The 23,641-nt window shown below is 33.2% G+C and overlaps 3 protein-coding genes across 3 annotated transcripts in view; 2 read left to right on the top strand and 1 right to left on the bottom strand.

The window, feature by feature from the left end:
* Positions 1–1,415, bottom strand: part of LOTGIDRAFT_160587 (hypothetical protein) — a gene marked incomplete at both ends in the record, with an annotated part of 2,588 nt that extends 1,173 nt beyond the window's left edge. The window contains 2 exons of the mRNA XM_009055699.1: positions 750–875; positions 1,155–1,415. Coding sequence (XP_009053947.1) covers positions 750–875; positions 1,155–1,415 — 387 coding nt within the window. The remainder of the gene's footprint in view (positions 1–749; positions 876–1,154) is intronic.
* A 1,934-nt stretch (positions 1,416–3,349) lies between these two features.
* On the top strand, positions 3,350–6,386 carry LOTGIDRAFT_116803 (hypothetical protein; the record flags this gene model as incomplete). Its single annotated transcript, XM_009055700.1, has 6 exons — positions 3,350–3,480; positions 3,877–4,039; positions 4,581–4,693; positions 5,072–5,258; positions 5,651–5,787; positions 6,176–6,386. The coding sequence occupies 6 exons, from the start codon at positions 3,350–3,352 to the stop codon at positions 6,384–6,386; spliced, it is 942 nt and encodes a 313-aa protein (XP_009053948.1).
* Positions 6,387–10,138: 3,752 nt separating this feature from the next.
* On the top strand, positions 10,139–22,492 carry LOTGIDRAFT_117172 (hypothetical protein; the record flags this gene model as incomplete). Its single annotated transcript, XM_009055701.1, has 20 exons — positions 10,139–10,206; positions 11,006–11,060; positions 11,348–11,423; positions 11,893–11,996; positions 12,212–12,293; positions 12,468–12,531; positions 12,913–13,023; positions 13,212–13,365; positions 13,760–13,847; positions 16,835–16,998; positions 17,452–17,686; positions 18,020–18,109; positions 18,434–18,577; positions 18,757–19,026; positions 19,301–19,466; positions 20,297–20,397; positions 20,818–20,909; positions 21,180–21,373; positions 21,575–21,658; positions 22,306–22,492. 20 exons carry the CDS (start codon positions 10,139–10,141, stop codon positions 22,490–22,492), a joined length of 2,529 nt encoding a protein of 842 aa, XP_009053949.1.
* Positions 22,493–23,641: the final 1,149 nt, after the last annotated feature.

The following is a 23,641-nucleotide window of genomic DNA, read 5'->3' on the forward strand; positions in this document are numbered from 1 at the left end:
AAAGCATCATCGTCGAAACGTTGCAAGTCATTTATTAAAGTAATTGTTATCCATGTAATTGCGTCCAGTTATTCATACCCCAGTTACTAAATGCCACTCAAAGAAGTTATATTTCTAGGAAACTTTTTTTTAAAGAAGTGTGCTTAGGGGCATTTATGATGGAAAGCTTTTCAGTTCAACACAGGTTAAATCGTTTGGTTTTATTTGTGTAGGCTTCACCATTTGAACTCTTTGTTCCTACAGTTAAATGGTTAGATGTATGTTTGCCATCAACTTCAAATAAATTGTTACTATGAGATTTTATTATAGTTTCAAAGTTAGGCATAAAACTATAACTTGAACTTACCTTCATTGGAAAACATTTCTAAGCGTGTTTCAAAAGTATTTAGTTTTATGGATTTATTGGATTTATAAAGGGATTCTGTCATATAGTTATGATACCAGGCTAGTTCACCGATGAACAAAGCAAGTTTTGAAATTTCAATGTTTTGGATCATCTTAAAAGGCAGTATACCTTTAATTACGGCATAAAACATCAATTGGGATGATGGCGTAATAATGCCTAGATGGGACTCAGATAATTTCCCTCGATAATAGACTTCTCCTTTTTATCAAATATGAAAAATCTATTGTAAATTACGTAATTACGTAAATTTCCTCGTTTTATCAACCTTATGTCGCAGATACTTTATCTAGGCATTGCCAACTATCAAAATCAGATTTTGTGGGGGGGAAAATAAAATACAAACCTCCAACTCCATAAAGCTACCTAACTTATCGACATCATCAATATGTATTCTTGTTTGACCAACTATATACAGATATCTTGTTTTCTTTACTACGCCCTTTATTCCATACGCTTTTCCTAGTGTGACCTGGAATTATAAACGAGATGCCTTCATAAATTCTGATCATAGATGTCTGTCATTATGCTAAGAATGGTTCTCTATAGCTTCGAGCTTCCATTTTCGATTGGTTGTTTGTGGTAGTCTCGCTCACTTAACTTTAGATTTTCACACCCTTTGCGATAGCCTTGCTCACTTACCTTCAGATTTTCATACACTTTGCGATAATCTCCATAACTTACCAGGCCCTTCTTGTTATGTTCACTTACCTTCAAATTCTCAGATCCTTTGCCCGTCTCGATATCTTACCTTCAAATTTTCAGGATCATTTACGAGAGTAATATGATACTCTGAAAATTTAGGTCCTTTTTGATCTGGTCTATTATAAAAAATCAGTTCAGAGTTCTTCTCGTTTCCTATCTGTCGTAGTTTCAATCTGCCGTTTGGTGTATTAAAAAAAGTATCCTCCTGAGCCAGTACTGTAGCTTCCGAACCGCTTAGAACACCTGCTTTCTGTTTGAAAGGTTGTAAGTCATCGATTTTGGCTTTTATTTCAATGTTTGAAGGCATCCTGCAAAATATTTTGAAACTTACATAATTAATCAATAACTTCTTTTGAGACATTAATAACAATAATAATGGTTATTGGCATTATAGGGACAGTTGCGCCATTTTTTGTACTAATAATACTTAAGTTTCAGAAAAGGGCTTTTTTTAAAGCTTAGCCAATCAGTAAAGTGTTCATACTCATAGCTCAACGTCGAAATTTGAGCCTTCAAATCCATATGTGTTCAGAAGTGTGAAGCTCTATAGAATAGATAATTCTAGTTTATAATTATAACTATTTGATCGTCTCCTTTACCAGTTGTGGGGCTCATTTACAGCTACCCCGTGTCACTGTTAAGATACAAGACCTGACGTAAGATCCCCATGTAATTCAATAAAAAAAACGTAGGCATAGGTCATTGAGGATTTGACTGTTAGTGTGGCTAACGTAATTGGGTCTACAGTTATAGTTAATGAAGTTATGATGAGAAGTGAAAGGGTTTTCTAAATTTTGAATGTGATAGTATCAATTTGCACAATTAAATTTTTCAATCAGACGTCTGTGGTTCTTGCAATTTCACTAAAACTAAGTGTTTGATGACTTCAAGTATAGCGAAGGGTCTTATCTGCTATGAGTGACGTCATCAAACACTTAATATTTACAATTCCCTTTAAAAGAAAAGCCTATTCACAGGGAAAATACGCTAATATCTTTTATTATCTTTATATTTATATTTCTATTTACTACATAGGCAATTGGCATATTTTACATATAGATCGAACTTTTACATATCTAGGTAGGCTACCTTAAATATAATTCTTTTCATTTTTTTGTGAATGGTATTTGAGAGTCATTGTGTGTAAAAACTCACACTGTTTTATGAAAGTGCACATATTGCAGGGCAAACATAGCAGGGCGTTATAATTAGCCCTGAAGGCTCATTACATGGGCGGGCATTAAAAGTACTATAATAGTGACTGCTCGATATATACCTAATATTACTACGCGACAAGAACTTATATTTCGAAATCTGACGAAAATATAACTACATCGGAGAACTAATTTGCAAAATCCATTTAAAATTTGGAACAAATTGCATTTATTACAGCCACATCAATTTTTGCAATTTTAAAAATGCAATCTCATTTTCCAAAAATTACTAAGGAACTATTTTTTCCTACTTTCTGTTGACAGTTTTGTTGGCAGCCATTTTGGTTGAAATTTACTACCGATGTATCAAATTGAGAAGCATTTTTCTCGAAATATTTCAGGTAATTTTCTCATTGAATACCCTTATCGTTATATTAAAAGTTTAGTTTGTCAATTTTGTTTAAAATATTAATAGTTTTCTGTTTATAATTACCCGTTTTATTGCTCTCAAAAATGTTCTACAGAAAAACTCTTGACCAGATATTCAGCCGCCCGTCGATATGGCCGCAATGTGAAACATTATTAGCCTCCAAAATTTTGCCTGCAAATTGATTATTGCAAGCTAGCAAACCATTATTTTCTACGTCAATTCAAGACAAATGGTCATTCGTGAAAATGAGAATATGCCTTACTTTAAATGATGTTTACTCTTAGAGTTTTTGATGATGAAATGCAGTCGAGAGCTCAGGTTTTTGAAAGAAAAGGACATCGACCTGGTTTAGTGACCCATTTTTGGTAACAAAGGAAAGAGCTCAAAATGTCTACCACGAAGTCAAACTTTTGTCCTTATTAAAGAGTTAAATCCTTATTCTTCTTTTGGTGTGTCGTTGAACAACATTTCTTGATTTGATATATTCATTAAGAAATACTCGACCGTGAAAGAATGCTAATGTAGAAACATTATTTGTAGTCTGATTTAGGAATTTTAAATGGAGTTGTCCCCCTTACATCATTAGAATTACAAAATTTGGGTGAAAAAATAAAAATAGTTATTTGGTTAAAAAAAGTTTGAAACAACTTTTTCAGAATGTCATACAGTTCAAGGTATACGCCATCAACTGGTATGACTTGTAAAGAATTATCAGAAAATGATGACTTAGCTACAAGTTTAGTTTTAGATCCATATCTTGGTTTCCAAACACACAAAATGAATGTCAGGTGAGTAGACCTTTATCTCTTTTCATATGAAAACTTAGTAAATTTTGCGACTGATCGAGCTTATCAATCATATGTTTAACATGGTTTAGGTTGCTATCTGGTAAGTTGCAAAATTTCTACTTTGTCCAATGATGTGAGTTGAAATGACTGACATTAAAAAAGTTTGACTGTGAAAAATTGATTATACTGTCAAATTTCTCTGACTTGATTTAACAGAATACCGTTATTTAGTGTAGAAACACTAGAGATGCACAACAATAGCTAAGGATCATGTCTGTCAAGTGGTGTCACCCACAGAAAAACATGATACAAAACATAAATTTCCCATAATATAAAGATGAGCCAACTACCAACACAAAACTATGAATAAATTATGTATGAAATTGTTATTTTTAGGCACCGTCCATTAAAAAGTAAAAGAGAATTAAAAGGCGTAGTGGAAGAATTTATTAAAACACAGAGTTATGAGAAATGTTTTAAATCTTTGATGTCAGTTGAATGTTGTAGATCATCTTATATTATTAAATCTAAATCACAACAACAAACATTTAAAGAACATGTAAGTCTGTTATACTACTAATGTGTGATTAGCTGAGGTATGATGTCCAGTGTGGGGGGGGTGGGGGGGGTCTGGTGCTGACAGCTGTGTGCTTAGAAAATATTTGATAATTATTATTACAGGCTAATCATATTCATATCATACTAGGATAGGTACCTCAAGTAGCCAGTTCTTTTGTTGTATTGATCTGTGGCGTGGTGCCATGGCCCCTTCCTCTGGTGAGAAAAAAACTGAAAATCGCGTTAGGTGCTTACTCTGCCTTCCTGGATAAGAAAATGTTCAAGGGGAGGCCAACACTACAGTACAGGTACCCTATAAAATGCAACAAAAATACCCCAATTTTAAATTTGAGCTCTACGAAACAAACATGTATACAGCTTCATATTGATGGAAAGTATGCATCTTCGGAAGAGTTCAAAAGAAAGTTGAAGGGTCAAATAGATGATTGACACACTATATCCAGGCTTGTACAGCCGATATATTCAACCAATTTCAATCTACCACTGGGCATGTCCACATAGTTTCTGTGTTACTATTACAGGTGTTTCGGTATTTCCGTATGTTTGATAAGCGTGCTGGATTCAGGTTGATGCCCTGTCATAGATATTCTTCAGAAGGGCAAGTTGGTGGTAAAATCTGTACAACTAAACAGTGGTAAGTATCATATAGATTGTTTTTGAACAGTTTAATTAGAATAAGGTTATAATTTTTTAGTCTCTGTTATCTAGCACTCAAATGAGGTTGAGTTTAACCTCTAAAAGCGTGTCATTTAGGATTTGCTTCTTGATAACAATGACAAATCATAGAATGGGGAAACCTAGTGAGGCTGTCATATTGCTCTTCTTTACTATCCCATAATTCATCCTTGTTTTCAAGAAACAGGTTCTGAATGAAATCTTTAACTGGTTAAAAATAATGTCATTAGAACAGGACTCCATCACAAACCTTGTTAGATTACCATGGGCCATGGAAAAATATCAGAAAATCATAGAATAATGATTTGAAGTTCATGAATTTTGTTTTGTATATCAGGAAGAGAAATGATAAGATACCAATGTTAGTAGGATGTATAGCAGAATTAACACCAGCAGAAGAAGCTACTTATTTACGTCCAGGGAAAAATGATTTTAGTGTTATGTTCTCTTGCCGTAAAAACTGTGCTCAGTTATGGTTAGGTCCTGCAGCTTTTATTAATCATGATTGTAGACCAAATTGTAAGGTAGGTACCCAAGTATTATGTAGAACATTGCATGATTTTAGTGTCCCTGTCAACTGACTAAAATTGATATTCCAAGCACTGTGATCAAGCTTCTCATCTCCAAAGAAATATGTCTTGAAACTTTCAGTTAGATAAGGGCCAAAAATGTAGTCTAGAACCAGACTTGTCAATATGATGTTTGATTTGTCAGAGTGTACAAAATATTGTGTGTTGGGTTGGCTGGATTAGTCACAGCTCAAGGGTTTTGCACGAAATCTTATCTATCCAAGGTGATAGGACACTCTGATAAACTATTTATTTTATGGTGATATCCACTAAAAGAGGTCTATCTTGGCACCTCGGACAATTCAGTTCACTTATTTATTCAGAAAATGAACCTTTGATTATTGTAGTTTGTATCAACTGGTAGAGATACAGCCTGTGTTAAAGCATTACGAGATATTGAAGAAGGTGAAGAAATTACTTGTCTTTATGGTGAAGACTTTTTTGGTGATAAAAATAGTTATTGTGAATGTGAGACATGTGAAAGGTAAGACCTATGCCAGGTATAATGGACATGTATCAAGAGCCACATTGACATGTAGGTTACATTATTGCTGTGTGGTGGTGTCTCTTCTTGGTGGAGAACCCCCGTCTCCAGTACACTTTCAAAATTCTTATAATTATAAATACGGAAAGAGTTGCCTGTTATCCCCCTTTTGATGTCATGTGGCCACTGTTGCAGTGTTGTTATTAAAAAAACTATATTTATCTTGTTAAAGACCAAAATCAGTGTGGGGATTTTCATCTTTTCAACATATATTGTACTGTGATACATTGGCCAGTTTATCTAGTAATGAATATTCAAAAGTTACGTCATAAACAATCGCTATCATGGTGATGTGTTTTTGTAAGTTTTACATTTCTTTATATTGCAGACGACAGATGGGAGCGTATGAACCAAAAAATAAACAACAGTTGATAATAGACCCTGAAGAAGATAAAGGTTATAAATTGAGAGATACTGATGACAGATTGAACCGGATTAAAACACAACCGGAATTAAAACAACCCAATATTAATGGTTTTATAACTTCAGCTAATGGTAGGTTATTAGCAGACCAAGATTACTCTTTTCGAAACATGTGATGGTACTTCTATTTGAGTTAAATACCATATAACTTTTACTCCCGATTTTGTCATTCTTTGGACGAGATTTTTGATGGATAAAATTTTCATGCTTTTTATAAATTGTTTTATAAAGCTTATTGATTGAAGAGTTGATTCCTTGCTGATAGTGGTCAGAGACTAAATAAGATACTGAGCAAGGATTTTTGTTTTGTGTTTTCTGTGGATTACTTCTCTCAAACAAGAATCGGCAAACTTTATAAGAATGATAAGTTCCCAAATTTAACCAATCATATAAAAGATATTTTTTTTTCTCTCATAGAATCATGGGATAGCAGAGCTAAATACTTAAATTCAGGAGCTCATCTTCTAAAAGCTGCAGAACTCAAGAGAAGAGGAATAACCAGATATGATGCAGAGATCATTTTAGAGCAAGGTTTGGAACTGCCTGATCCTAAGGTGGTTCTTGAGAGAGAGCTGCCTTATTCATTGGACAAGACAAATAGTGTTCATATAGGCAAATCTATGAATGACCAGTTAGAACTGGGGGTCCATGAAGAGGGTTGTCCCAAAATTCCTGGAAAACATATTGATTCTGTAGATGATCCGCCAGATATTACTGTTAAGCAGTTTCAGGGTTCCAATCCAAATCTCAGGGAAACTAAGGTCTTTCGAACAGCTTCCAAGGGGCTAATTAACAAAAGGAGAAAAAAGAACAGAAAACGGGCACAGAACTTAAACAACAATCACACCATAGTCAATTCAAATTTACTTCCAAACAAATCTACTAAACCATATCAGAAAGTATCCACACCCAAAATTACGAAGTCCAGATTCGTCAGAGAATCCCCAAAGCCTTCAAGGTACAGTCCCAGATTCAGGAAGATCTGCTCAGAAAATGTTGAACCATCCAGGGAACTTCCCATAAAGGGCAGCAATTTAACTAAGGAATTTGATCAAATGACAGAGAAATCTTCCAAATCATCATCACCTCCTCATCTTGAGACAGTCAACGATATTCAAGTCAACCACATCATCGAAGCCAACCACAACTTCCAAGAGATGCCAATCTTGGAAGCTAACAGATCTCCAGCTAATTCATCTAGTTCAATAGACAGTCTACCAAAATTAGATCGGGTCAAACCGTTGTTGCCAAATGGCAAGCATCGGTTAACAAAAGACTCATGGGAATCTATCTGTGATAGCAGACCTATAGCCAAAGTGCCAAAATTGACCATTAAGTTTCGTAAGGATCCCATCCTTCAGAAGGAGCTTGAAAATCAAAAGTTGACCTCTTCTAGTGTTCAATTTAAATGGTTTGATGACTCCAGTGATTCAAAGGACCAATGTTCAACATTTTATAATAACAATAATCATAAAAAAGAATCCAGTCCGAAATTAAAGAATGGTAAATCTTCCGTGATTGGAACAAACACGTTTTACTCAATTGACAGTTCCATGCCCAGTTTGTGTCCAATGGTCAGGAAGCCAACCAAGCTACGAATTAAATATGGCAGTGATTCAATCAGTATTCCTTTACCTCCAGAAATATTGTGATATCATTTATTATTATTACTCATTTTAAAGGGATAAAATCTTCAAAATTAATGAATTAGAAGATCGTGTCCCTTTAATTCTCGTATTTATTGTTTACATTTTCGGTTGATTGGTGCATTCTCATTTCAATCATTTTCAAGAGCATGGCCTCAGGAATTCATATTGTAACTTGTTACTCTTATCCTATTCAGCAACGCAGGATTTCTGTTTTGCGAAGGATGGGTTTTTCAGACAATCTTGTAAAATTTAAAGAGATATTTAATTAATTTTAACACACCAGTATACCCTGCAATTACAATCTGTCAGCTTCAAAATTTATGAAATTTAGTATATCAATGTAATATATTTGTGGCATACAATTCAAAACATTAACACAAGCATTCTTTTTAATCTTGAGTAAATAGTATTTTACTAAAATGAAATTCAGATTTTAAATTCATTAATTTGATTGGTTGATTTTGAATTTTGAAATTAATTTTAGATCTCTTGAATCCCTTATTTGGATAGCTAGTTTTGGAAAGTGAGGCTAAAATTATACTCTAGGCATCTGAAGGAAATAAGCAAAGTCACTGAACAGGAATGAGGAGACAACACTGAGAATATTCTACAGTTACAAAACCCTCAACCCTTAAGTTTTCCAGAAATTGTTCTCAGATCTATATGATGTTCACCACCTCAAAATAATATGTACTGTTCGTGGTTGTTTTGAATCACTTTTGAATGTGCACAAATATTGTTGCAACACTATAACAAAAAAGGTTACACCTAGTTCTGTTTAGGTTGAATCATGTTTCTTCAAAGCAATAGCTTATAATTAATTTTTACTTCAGGTCTTACGTCACTAAATCAGTAGCAAGCCCACAAATATTTCTATTGCCCTTATGAGCAATTGTTGTGACATGGGCATAAGTTATCTTGACTTGCAAGCTATATTTCACTTAGTTTTTGTATTTTTAAAGTTATTCATTCATGACTTTCAAATATTTATGATAGTTCAGTTTGTAATTGTAAAAAAGTTCATGTTTAAAAATTGTTATGAAATATCTGTTTTGAGATTTTTCCACATCTTGTTATTGTAAATAGTTAAACTTGTGTTTAAGGCAGCAAACTTTCTTAAAAATCTTTTGAAGATATCTGGATGCCATTGTGAATATCTGTAGGGAGATTGTCCAGTCTGAAATTTATTTAATTGTAGTTGAATGGGATATCATATTTTAATTTGAATGGAATTCTAGTGGAATAACAGTTTTGGCCTGTTAAAAGCTATTAAAGCAACCTTTGACCAGCATGTTACTAACCCTATATTTGCATGGAAGCTATGATTTTACCATATGTGACAATTGAAAATTACAGATAAGTCTTAACTATACTAGAGATTAAAAGGTTAAACTATCAATGACAATATTGATGAAAAGTTGGATGTTTGTTTTCTGTATGATGTTAAGTTATTATATTGTTGAATGTTATCAATGAAATTGGTTTAATGTTGAGTATGATCACTTATGATATAGAATTACTTGAAATAAATTTCAATTATCCAAATTTATTGAAAAAGGTTGTTTTTTGATGCTGAGTGCATCCAAGAATTTTTGATAATTTTGATAAAAAATGGAAAAAGGACCATTGAGCTAATGCATCAAATTGAAATTTCATGTCCTACTTTCCAGTACATCTGGGTACACTGAGGACCTGCAAGTATAGCACACATGTACAGCCTTTTAAGGAACAGGGTTAAAGTGGCAGTATGTGCTTCCCCCTTCACTGTTCATGAAATTTTTCCATTAAACAAGGTTCAAACGAACAAAAGCAACAGATTAAAAACCAAGTTGCCTAAAGTAACAAGTTTCTTTAACTGAAGCAGAAGACATGCAATGGAATTCTCGATAGTCTACCTATTAGTTTGGTTTCTTTTTACACAAGAATCAGTGTGTGCGTTAATTGCTTAATCGGTAACAGATTAACGTATTCGGCTACATGATAGAATCCTTGAGATTATCTACTTAATGACTGTAGTCTTATTCCTTTGATCTGTCATTGGGTGGCTTCCCTTGCCTGACTCTTCATTATTTGACAAAACCAAAACAATGGTGACGTCATGTAGTGGAAAATAACAAGACAGGTTCTCTCTACGCAATAAGTTGAAAATAAAGGCATTTAAATGTTAGAATTTCATTGCTAATGTTGATTCGAAGTTAGAACCACATCTGCAGTCCACGATGGCGGCAGAATCACCTAGAAAAACATCGAAGTACAACTGCACAGTCGTTCGACCACAAGCTTATAGGTTTGTTTACCTTTTTCAGCTGACTTGTCAAAACTAGGTCAATAAATTGCGATCCATCTTTAGCTGTCATTTCTTTGTTTTAGTATTCAAATATCTTGTGCTTACTAGCTGCATATACTTTCAATATATCATACCGTTATTAGACCTGTTTTTTTATGAAATTTATAAGCTAAACCAAGATAAGGATGATCTTTTTTGAGTAGCCTAATTGTGAGGTTATAACATTTATGTCAAGACCAAGTTTATTGTGCTGTGTTAACCTGCTGTCAAAATCAACGGTATAAATATCAATCAATAAGGTTAAGTTCAAGAATGTAAATAGTTTATGAAAGAATTGTTACGGTACTTGAATAAAGTCTTGAGGGGTTCCTCATTTGAAACAGTGTCTAGCTGGCACTAAAATGGGAAGTTTCAAACTGACCCTCTCAACTAGCAACTAACATAGGCTTAGGAGATTGGGAGGGGGTCAAGGGAGGCCCCTAAGATATTATTTTTTCGGACGGCAACAGAATAAATGTGGACAGACCTCTCACACCCAACAGGCATTCGGCCTATGGCCACCACAATCATTTCTTAGAGCCTATAGGTTATCACCAGTGATTTAAAAGCTTATTATCACTTATTCTGTTTAAAAACAGCTGTACATACTCATACTGATTGTAATATTAACTTTACAAGTTGTTCACTGTCAGACCACACCTTTCATAATGATAATCTAAAGATATAGGCCTAGGAGTTATTTTGAACGAAATTGGTGTTAGACTGTAGGTACTTTATTTTGAAATGTTGTATATTTCAGTGATAAGTCTGTAGTAGAGAGTGTGGTAGAATTTATATCAGATGTTGTTCCACAAGTTCAGGTAACTATCTTAATATAACAACCATCCATTCAAAATAACACAGAAATGCCTTAGAATCAACGACTGTCTGAGCTTGGTAGATGATGAATTTTTAACTTGTGTCTGAACCTATAATATTCATAATGTTGCAGTACCAATACTACCAATTGCTTTTTAATTGATTCAGAAACTTTTTCAGATTGTCAAATTACCGGTACTCAAATGTTGTCTGAATTCGCAAACTACACTGTAGTTATATTTGCTAGATCATAGCTTTTCATGATAATGTATTATTGTTTCAGGCTTATAGTGGAAATCAAAGAACTGATGATAAAGAGAAGATAGTGTGGGTGAAATTTGAAAGATGTGATATAAATGGTAGGTCTCTACAAATATCAAAGCTCACATTATAGCACATTTTCATTGTTAGATTTAAAAAAAAGAGACTTGGAGAGCCTAAAAGTGGATTATCTAGCCCTACCCCTTTTGGGACATGATATATGGTTGGGATATAATCACGTTCATATAAATGTCACTTTCATGAGTGTTGATCAATTTTTGGATGGCAAGTTTTTTCACCATGACGAAAGCCAAACTTGGCATAACTTTTGGTAACTATACAAAGCTGAACCATTCATGAGTCCATCAAAATGTATATTCTACAATGTCCCTATACCCCACATTGTAACACAATACGATCGCGGGGTAGGATTTTCCTGCTTTGCAACTCAATAAATTCAGTCTATCTCTCGACTTTTATTGTGTTTGTTTTAAAACTTCTATATTGTCCACATAACTGATAATGTTTGTTTGCTATTTATTTACCAATAATTGTTATCTTTTCCAGATTTTACATGCAATCCTAATTTAAGTGGTTCCAGTGAACATAAAATATTACCACTGTTACTAGTATTAGGCTATAATAATGGTGTTCAGATTTGGAATATAGCTGTAAGTTGATTTGTTTGCATTTGCCAATTTATGTTTTGGACATTTTCTTTTATTAAACATTTTTAATGGCTTTTGCATTATGTGACTTTCTTTCTGTTTTTTACACAAAACATTGTTAACAATTAGTCATTTACCACAAATTCTTAAGGAAAGTTTTGTTTTGCACCTGACTTGTGATATTTTGATATTTATATATGGCATCTTGTATTTTACAGAGTAATGGAGATGCTCAAGAGATATTATCATTAAGACAGGGTCCAGTTAGAATTTTAAAAGTTTTACCCACCCCTGATAATGGTGAGTATATTGATAATAAGTATAACAAACAGCTTTTGACCAAACAACTATCTTTCACATGTTCAATAGAAATGGACATGCAGAAAGAAGCTTTGCTGTAAGTGTTTTGCATCAAATTAGGATGTGCACAAAGATCTTTGCTCAACTCTTTATCTATTTTGCTCAATTTTTCAGGAATTTGTGATAATGATAGTTTTGCTAAGAAAAGACCACTTGTTGCTGTTTGTGATTCATCAAGGTACAGTAAGGTTAATGTTTGTATATAGGACTTTAAAAGAAATGGAAACATCTTTGCTTACTTTGCTCATATTACTTCAGTTATAATATTAGAAAGTTATTCCCCATCTCCATTTGTTTCTAAAGCAGATGTACAGTTGTTGATATTTTATCAAAATGTGTGTGTACAGCATGTCCATACGAGATTTTCTAATTGAAAATATTTGCATGCTGTTGCCCCAATTGCAAAAATGTCACATCAATAGATCATCCAGCTAAAATAGAGTTAAAGTTCAGGGCATACAAAGTTTTATTTTGTGTTTGTGTTCAAAGGGTTAATGAATAGGGCTTTTAAAATGATCACGTCTAAAACCTATATCTCAATAATGTTGATGTGTTTCAGTGCTGGTCAGCCATTCTGTTCTGTAAAGTTTGTATCATTAAGAAGTGGAGATGAAGTCTACAGTGTGCCATTTAAAACAATACCAGTTCATAATATAGAGGCCAATAAAAGGTATCAAATTTTATACTATGAAAGAAACCATAGAAAATCATTTTATCCCATCAAAAACAATAGATAAAATACTTATGACAGTGAAAATCTGAACAAAATAATCAGAATTGTGTTAAATTTACCACCCCAATCTTTATTCTTAGAAAATCAGCACATGCTCCCTCATAAAACATTTTGTAAAATTCTAGATATGTAGCTGTAGTGTTTCAAGAGAAGATAGCTGTCTTTGATGCCTGGAATTTACAGGAATTGTTCCGAATATCAGGATGCTATCCTAGTTCCTCGTTTAAAATGAACCCTATAGCTCTAGGTACTAGATGGTTAGCCTATGCTGACAGAAGAGTAAGTGTCAATTGTTTTCTTAGTTTGATACTTTAAAGTAAGGGATTCCAATTTGCACTGAAAATTATTTGTAAGCAATAATTAAGGATCTTATAAGGATCTGAAGTCCCAGATAGATCTGATGGCTTAACTATTCACATATCATATAGTATAAACAAATGTGTAAAATATGTGACCTAGATATTAATAGAATGAAGTTTTAGGACTTTAGTTGTCTTCACTATGATTTAATTTGATATTAGTTTTAAAGATGTGCAAACTATCAGTGGATTTTAAATTGACTTGAAGCCCAAACAAAAATATTTTCCGAATTTTCCATTACAATTGGTAAGCCATGAGACAGCATTTCTTGAAAAATAGTTTTTCCATTATCTTTAATCTTTGAATATTTCAGTTGGTGCCATACCATCAGTCTTGTGGTGGAATGTCAGGAGATGGTTCTCAGTCTTATGCTGCAACTGTTATCAGTGCTGCCAAGGTGAGTCCTGTTACTGATTTTACACAGGGTGAAATTTAGGTTATGTGAAGGCTTCAGAATATAAGATTCAAAGGACTGAGATGTTATATTATATAATATATGGTATTGTGTTGCTATCAGATGTTTCAAATACATCTGTTTCATTCTGTTTTAAATCAAGATCTAGTTGCACTGTTCAGAAAAAAACATATAGCACAAAAAACTGGTAATATGCATTTTATGCCGCGGGTGATCAGTTGCAATTCAAGGTCTTTTTTTGATTATCGGTGACAAATGTGGCTTTTGTCTAGTATTCTAGTGATAGTAAAATGTGTCTGAGTGAATTCCCATTAAAGTGGACCTTTGATGTCTTGACCCTAAACATTATGAGATAACACAGCCATATATCACTTTAAGGAAATGTATATAAGGCCAGAGTTATCAGACTAAGTAGCAATGTAAGAAAGCTCAATGCCTTCAATTGATCTAAATATCAAACCTAACATATCTTGTCAATTTCTTATCATATCTTAGCTTCTGTCAGTTCAATATGCCATTGCATGTTTAGCCTGGCTTAAAGTTATAGTTGATAGATTTCAATTGTATAACAGCATTTTAATTCATTACCAGAAGATATTTTTAGTCATTTGCAAAACTATTTCTAGAGACAAAAAGTTGACTATTAATTATTTATTAGGATGCATGCAATATGCAATATGTTAAAAAGTTTGCCCTTTATCAAAACATTTTGGTTAAAAAAGATGGACAATAAATTGACTTAAGTTTTATGAAAATGCATGTGCGGAATAGTTCATTGAGCAGATGAGGGGTGTTCAGATAGTTGACTCACTTTTGATTTTGAGTGTTCCCGTGTCACTTGACTTTGGGTACCTCTTGATTTGCTGTGATCTTGGCTTTAAGTAAAATCTGAAGAGACAAATGGCAAATATTAATGATGTCATGATGTATTATTCTTGAAATTCTATTTTCATTAAGAGCATACAATAAAGGCCCAATTGTCTAGGCCTGTAATCTGTCTTTAAAAAGATATGTGCACCATTTTGGGGGTTGATTGGAGTTTTGAAAATATGTAAATAGTCTTCAGAAGTACTAGAAATGTAGGAAAATCACATAATTCCTTCAGCATGTCAGCATTTTAACATTCAAATGTAGATAATTATGGACACACATGAATTTATAGATTCAAATTTTGACGGTGAGCTGTGAACACTACTGATTGGCTTAGCTAAAATATTCACGTTTCTGAGACTAAAGTGTGATTGTTCAAGAAGAATGATGCACCTGTCCTTTTAAGACTTGTAGTACTACAGAATAGAAATCAGTAGAAATTTGCTTATCTTTTTACTTTTTTTTTTTGTTAGAAATTTGGTGTATTAAATAAAGTGAGTATGGGTACTAACTGGTGTGAGGTTGGCATGGATGAGTGATACTATTAAAGCCATCCAAAATTAACATTCTGTTCTACAGCATTTGCGTTTCAAATTTCTTATTCTAAAACTTGTGTTTACAAAATCTTATACCTAGACTGCAACAGCCACCTTTCTTACATCTCAGAATGCAGGGATTTGATTTACTCCAGTGAATACAGCCAATCAGAGCCCCTGACAGAAAGATTGTAAATGTTATGGCTTATTGTTAAGGGCTTTGATTGACTGTATTCGTTAGTGTACAATCCTACCAAATAGCTGCATTATTAATCTTCAATGTTACAACAAAGGTGGCTACTGTAATCAAGGTATAAGACAATGTTCATAATAGCTTGACATTGTAAGATGCCGTATAACATATCCATCCCTTTTCAGCACAGCTATAACACTATTTTTGCAAAAATTGGCTTTTATATTTGCACACCAGAAAAGGCTTGGTTGGATTAAGTATTATCATTCACTAATACCCATTATATTGTCTTAAATCCTGTAGAACAGAAAATAATTTGAGGATGGCCTAACAGTTCTATTTTGCTGTTTCTAATTGTGTCTTTCTTAAATTTCATATTTTCATAAATTTCATGCATTCTGTTCCTTTCATTATTGAATTTCTGCTTTTTGTGTTCTGTTTTTTTTTTATTATTAAAATATATTAACTTATGCTTGCAGAATTAATTTATTTTCTAAAATTAATATTATTTTATAATCACAAACGCTTTCTTTTTAATATAATTACTTATATAATCTATTATATCTTGGTTTAGATTTTTTCAATTTGGTTGACTGATAGGGGGAACAATCTACTAGTAATTCAGATGTGATAATTAACTAGGCTCTATATTCTACAGAGTGACTGTGCATGTAATCTCACAAAATCTCACAAAATAGGTTTATGTTGTAGTCCATGGGAAAATTATTGCCCACTTGCATGGAGTTGACTGATTTTATAAGCTCAATCAGGAACAGATAGGCATTTTAGATTCAAATTTAGGATAACATTAAAATTTGGGATAATGTATACAGGTGTTTGCTATATTACATATTATATCTCTAGAATATATTTCTTTGAGCTTGATATCTTTTTCAAAAGCTGGAATAATGATAAACTTGTACGTTGAATATTTTATATTGGGACTTTTCAAAACAATTTTCAACATTAGCTTCAATTTGATATTTCTGTTAAAACTTTGATATGTTTTTTTCAAAATAAACTGTTATAGCTTGAACAAACATTGATATTAAAGAAGCTTGTATATACAATTTTGACCTTTTGAATTTTGAATTTTTCAAAAGTTAGATGTTCCTAACCTATCTAACAGATATTATCCAATTGTAGCTTAATTATCTTAAATCTTTAAACATTATTTGTTTAAGATATCTTATTGGACAATGAGATAACTATTTTTGAGTGGCATTAAAGCCAAACCTATCTGAGGTGAAATCCTTTACACCCTGGATCCATTTTTTGAAAAGTTTGACTGACTAGCTTGACAAAAAAAAAATTGGTGTCAAAGATACTACTTAAAATGAAGTCTTGAATACAAGATGTTATATTTTCAGGGAGCTATTAAAGGGTTAACTATGTTTGGTGAAGCTATGGTTAGTAGTGTCACTGGTAATAAACCATCAATAACTACTAGAAGACAAGATATGACTCCACCAGTTGATAATAGTAATCATCCTGGTATAGTTTCAGTTATTGATATACCTAATATTAAAACTAAACAGGTCAGTTAAAGGGTCTGTCTTAGTTAGAAAAGGGTTGAAATTAGGTTTTGCCCATTGACTATTGATGGTTTGTTACACGAATCCCCTTTTTAACAAAATATATGCAAATGAGGTCAAATACTAAATATGGATGGTTGAATTTGGTCAAAAAATGTGTTGAAAATTGAAAAGTTTTTGAAAATTGCCTTACAACAAAAATAAGTCAAATTTGAGAGAAATGAGTCTATTGTTTTTGATATTCAGATTTTATTTGCCTGTCAAAATATTTTGACTCACTTTAAGTTAAAATGAGAAAATTTTCACTTCACTAAAATGATCTGCATCCAAACTTTCTTGAAATTGACAATTTCGATTTAAAAATGATTAAATCTTATTTGAGGACTAAAAGATATATACTGATATTTAATTAAAAGCATGATATTCCCTGATAATCTTCTTTGGTTTCAATTACAGTTCAGTGTACATGAAGATCAAGATTGTGATGGACTGATAGCTCATTTTCATGCTCATACTAATGAACCAGTAGCAGCAATGTCATTTGATTCTAGTGGTACACTCTTATTAACAGCTTGTAAACTTGGTCACAACTTCCATCTATTTAGACTGATGGCTCATCCCTGTAGTTCATCTTTAGGAGCAGTACATCATCTTTATACTCTTCATAGAGGTGAAACTACAGCTAAGGTCAGTGTTCTTGTTTATAATTTTATGATAGTTACAATGATGATGATGATGATAATGTTGAATGGTACTATAAAAATTATGTTTTGAACATTATAATGATGATTATTTGCATGATGATAATTATCATGATAATCAGATTATAATGATGATGATACTTTTAAAATAATGATTATGATGATGCTGATGATTACTGGTTATAATTGTTTGATATTGTGATAAAAATGATGATTATGATGAGGCTAAAATGGTATATCTGGAAATCGACATTAACACGTATAAGAGCATAGTGAGCATTCTCATTTCATAATTCAAATGTTAAAAATCATCTTGTAGGTAGTTGATATATCATTTACTACAGATAGTCGGTGGGTAGCTGTTAGTACTCATCGTGGTACAACCCATGTATTCCCTATTACTCCTTATGGTGGTAGGTATACTTGACATTCTTATAGTCTCAATATAAACCCAGTTCTATATCACAGACTACTTTGAAATGACATGGATCTGCTATAGAGCTAGACTGGCTTTAGTTGTTCTCGTTTAAATGGTTACATTTCTGTTTTTTATTCAATTGTTTAATTGAGCCCAGTTGAAAGGCAGTTAACAGAACTTTTTTAACAGTAGTTGTATTTAAGCTTGTTCTTGTTCTTGCTTAGACTTTCAACATGAGGTTTGGTATTGCAGCGTTTGGCTTTCTTAACTAAAGATATCTAAAAAATGTATTGTAAGCTTTTCTGTTTTTTTTTTGCAGGACAAGTCAGTGTAAGAACTCACTGCCATGCTAGAGTTGTAAATCGTGTCAGTAGGTTTCAGAAGAGTGCAGGAATAAGTGATATTGAGAGTTCTTCAGCTGGTAGAAATAGTCCTGTATTGTCTGGTAGTCCATCATCATCTGGTATGTTAGTCATTGTCTAATTCAAAAATTTCAAATTTCCTTCATTGCCTAATGTCTTCATAGCTCAATCGAGTGCAGAAAATTAGGACTTCATTTCATTTCATATCCCTGCACAATTGACCAAAATGTCAATGGGAGTTAAGATGTACACTTTCAACAATCTTTGAAATATTTTACAGGTCATGAACATTATCCTAGTCTAATCAGACAAAATGCTTTAAATAACAACATGGGTAACCCAAGACTACCACCATACCCACATCCAAACAATGTATACCCCTTAGCTCAACTACGCCAACACCTAGCTCTACCAGCCCTGACAACTGGTAGCAGACAACAAAGTCCATCACATTCAGCAGGAGCCACTGAAAATATCTTCAATGTATCTGCATTCTTTGCACCAGCCAGATTGTTTGTGGCCTCTGCTACAGCTGCAGCTGAAAGAAGAGGTAGGTCTTCTGCTGTTTTTTTACTGAAAAGCTTTTTTAAATCATCTGCATTTTCACTCTTTGATCATTCTCCATGAGTGATCTCTTACCCTGTCCATAAGCTCAGAGAGAAGATTCAGATGGCTAGTCGCCTGGGAAAAGTGAAGAGAAATATGTCATTGCATCATACAGTGAAGGTACCTGTATCTTTGAGGTAGCGATGCCCCCAAAACCCATATATAATTTGTAAATATTTCTAACTGCCATTGACACTTAGCTTCTGCTGTCACTTCAGAACACAGTGGAAAGAAAGTAGTGGATTCTTTGTTTGTAATTGGGCAGAATGGTACTTTGATAGAGTATAATCTAGAACCTCATCCAAAGATAACAACAGATAAGCCAACTGATGACACGCCTCTAGACCTTACTTGTACTGGTGTGATTCAATGGCAGTTACAAAGGTAAAGTTGATATCCTATTGATGGTTCTATTGAAATTCTAGTTAAGAAATCTACTGATGACACACCTCAAGATCTTACTTGTACAGGAGTCATTCAGTGGCAGTTACAATGGTAAGATTAAAATTCTAGCTAAGAAAGCTACTGATGACACACCTCAAGATCTTACTTGTACAGGAGTCGTTCAGTGGCAGTTACAATGGTAAGATTAAAATTCTAGCTAAGAAAGCTATTGATGACACACCTCAAGATCTTACTTGTACAGGAGTCATTCAGTGGCAGTTACAAAGGTAAGTTTGAAATTCTAGTTAAGAAAGCTACTGATGACACACCTCAAGATCTTACTTGTACAGGAGTCGTTCAGTGGCAGTTACAAAGGTAAGATTGAAATTCCAGTTAAGAAAGCTACTGATGACACACCTCAAGATCTTACTTGTACAGGAGTCATTCAGTGGCAGTTACAAAGGTAAGATTGAAATTCTAGCTAAGAAAATTTACTGATGACACACTTCAAAATCTTACTTGTACAGGAGTCATTCAGTGGCAGTTACAATGGTAAGATTGAAATTCTAGCTAAGAAAGCTACTGATGACACACCTCAAAATCTTACTTGTACAGGAGTCATTCAGTGGCAGTTGCAAAGGTAAGGTTGACATCTAGTTGGCATACTTACTAATATAACTACTGTTGACACGTGAAGACCTTGAGGTTAGGCTACATTGTATTGTACATTAAGATGTGCAGGCTAATGCACAGTTTTTAAAGTAGGGAGTCTAAGCCACCCCTAGACTCCCTGTCTTCCTTATATATTCAAATGGATTCTTCTTCTTTAGATCCAAGACATCAGCTGAAATGAAGCCACCTTTACCAAGTAATAGTCCTTTACTATTGGCAACAGATGCTGTCATTACTCAACAGCCTACAATATCTACAGGTATTCATTCATTTATTTATTCATTCAATCATTCCATTTTTGGATTAAGACATGGCAAATCTAAATTATATATTTACAATTGGATCATTTTCACCTTTTTTTTTTTTTTTTATCTCCAACCCTTATGTGAATAATATGTTCATGAGAATCAATCTCTGATTCTCAGGCCAGTTTTTGAAAGTATGATTAATGTATCACATGATTTGTCAGACTCTATATATTTGATGATTACTTCATTTTATCAAAGATTAAGATCTTACGATCCGGATTTTCGGTTTTGAAACTGTTTTTTATCATACTTAATTTGTCTACAAATTGAGCCAAATCCTGGGATTCAGGATTCAGGATTTTTGGTCCCCTATTTACCAGTATGCCTTCTTATAATAAGAACACAATATGTGTTTACTCTAGATGAGTCAGTACCAGTATCAAGACATGGTTCTAAAGATAGCTTATCATCAGATCATAGTAATACTAGTAAAGAAGATTTAGATACACAATGGTCATCACAAGTAAGTCTTTAGTTAATCCAGTTAAATTTGTTTAGGGTTAGAAAAATGGATCCTGGTTTTACATTAGGCTACGTAAAGGGAAAGGTGCACAATGACAACTCTGAGACTCAGCCATATATAGAAAGTGAAATTCCTAGTTTGAGGTATTTTTGAAGGAATTATTTCTAGTTCTTCTGGAGACTATTTACATATATTCAAGACTCAAAAAAAGGTAATATATTCGTGTCCAGCCATTTGCTTTTTTAAAATTTTACTGTTCTTTTTCAACAGGTAGAAATCATAACTCATGTAGGACCACACAGAAGATTATGGATGGGACCACAATTTTCATTTAAAACTTACCAAGACCCCCAGAACACAACTATATTGTCATCAACTTCTTCGTCATTATTTTCTGGAAGTCCTGATCAACATTCTTTACCAATGGATATGTTACCTGATGATTGTGATCTCGAATGTTTAAAGTAAGTAAAGTCTACTTATAAAAATTCTGAAATTATGAAAAGAAGTTGCTTATTAATGATTCCTTTGTTTTTTGGGGATTTCACTCGACACAAATGATACTTTCAGACTCTCTTAATCTGATGTTTAAAGTCAACTGTGCACTCAATGGATGAGCAAAATTTTATTTAATATTAGTTTACATTTATTGTTTTTGATTTTAGGCTACAGCCCAATCGATCTAGTCCTGTTGCCATGCCAACAGCAAGACCAGCTTACAGACGTTCCTCAGCAAGTGATTATATACAGTCACCTAATCCACATATATCACCATTACTTATTGAAGCAGGTGAGATATATAGATTTAATAATACAACATAAGGATACAATAGGTCAGTGTTTCTCAATAGGGAAGGAATTATTTCCAGGTGGGGAGGGGAGGTAAGGTTATCTATGACTGCAACTTGACGTCATTCACCCTGGACATTAAGAAAATTGTGAACGACATTCCACCCAATGGTCACATTGATCTATCTTAATATGTGGAGTATAATTTTATATCCATTCATATTTAATTTGTTGAATACATTTTTGGAGTAAAATTTGTTTCAAAATGATTGAATTATTTTGGGGAGAATTAGATTTGGAAGAACTCTTTCGAGAAGGAATGATCTCACTGAGGTTGAGAAGCACAGCTATAGATTATTGTTAGTTCTATCTCAACCTGTCTAAACATAATGGCAAATATATCAGATAACTCAATTTTGTAAAGAAAATATTATTTGAAGAAGATGAAATGTGCATTATATATTTCTTAGAATAAGTTAAATCAGTGGAAAAGTCATTTTTTATATGGTAATAGAAATGTGGTCTGAGTCCAATATAATTGAGTTACTTCCCTTGAACCATAAATTTGTGCTCCTCTTCACTTCTTCACAATGACAATTGTAGGCAGCTTTGACCAGTCTCCTAACCTAAATGATGTATTATGCCCATGGGCTGAGTCTAGTATGTCCAGACAGCCAAGAAGTAGTGAAGAAGAAGAAGAAAGACTAAGAGAGACCTTAGCTGATGCTATGGTAGAATCACCCATGAAAGATTGTGGACCATCAAACATCACCATGAGAGAAGGTAGGTTTTAAGTTAATTTTCAAATAGTAGGAAAATAGTTCTTTGTCTAGCCTCAGATACCATAGACGCTGTTGATGACTTGACCAGTGGTAGCGCCAGTGGGAGTACCTGCAGAGGGGCAGGAAAATAGTGTGAATTATAAGACCTACTCCCTATTCATTTCTAAGAAATTTAAATTTTATACATATACATTTTTGCCCCAAAATATGTGGTAGAATGCACCAAATCAATTCTATTTTTCCAAATTTTTCTTTTGGACAAACCTCCTCAGACCCCCATGGGACCATTAATCAGATTGTTGTCCCCCAAGACAGTCGCCCCCTATCTGTGAAGGCTGATTATGTGTGATTTGACAACTAATGTAAAAAAAGTGTAATGGAATGAAAATATCAAAATCAAGTAAATACTGTCAAACAAAAAATAAATGATGTAAATAAAAGTCTGATCAAAATGAAAGCTTTGGGAACTGGATTTGAACTGAACAGCTGAATACCCTATTCAAATCAATGTAAAAAAAACCAAAAAACATGAGAATGGTGCAAATTGAAGCTATCAGTGTCCCTGATGCACATAAAACATTTAGAAAACCTCTGTACAATCCCTTTAAAGATTGTCAGTCTGTAGCTTATTCCATTTCACTCATTTATATATATATTGCTGATTACTTAGTTTAATTGTAATTGTATACCTTGTATATTTTTTATGTAAGTTTGTATTTTTTTCCTAGGGTTGTGACTGTGTTAAACCAGTGTCTATAGTAGTTTAGCCATTGTACAAAGACTTTTGATTTGTATAATTGTATAATGAGACTGTATAATATAATGCTTAACATAATTCATTTTTATATGAAAGTCCTCCATTAAAATCTGTTCGTACAAATTTTTGGAAAATCTGTTTTAAAAATCAGTTACCTAACAAGTCATGAGATAGCGTACAAGATAACCTAGATGAAAAAGTTGATGATGATGCGATAACCTTTTGTCACAAGCTATAATTAATTCAGATTGGTATCTACAATAGTTAGCTAAACCATATTGCCTGTACCAAACGTGTTAATCTTTTGCACAGGTTTTTTTTTTTCATCCCTGTTACAAAATTGTTAATTTGAATGGGAAATAAGGAACAAGGAGATCTCAATCAGAAACATAGGCACTCGTGTT

This window comes from Lottia gigantea (assembly GCF_000327385.1).
Source record: "Lottia gigantea unplaced genomic scaffold LOTGIsca_25, whole genome shotgun sequence".
Taxonomy (NCBI): domain Eukaryota; kingdom Metazoa; phylum Mollusca; class Gastropoda; family Lottiidae; genus Lottia; species Lottia gigantea.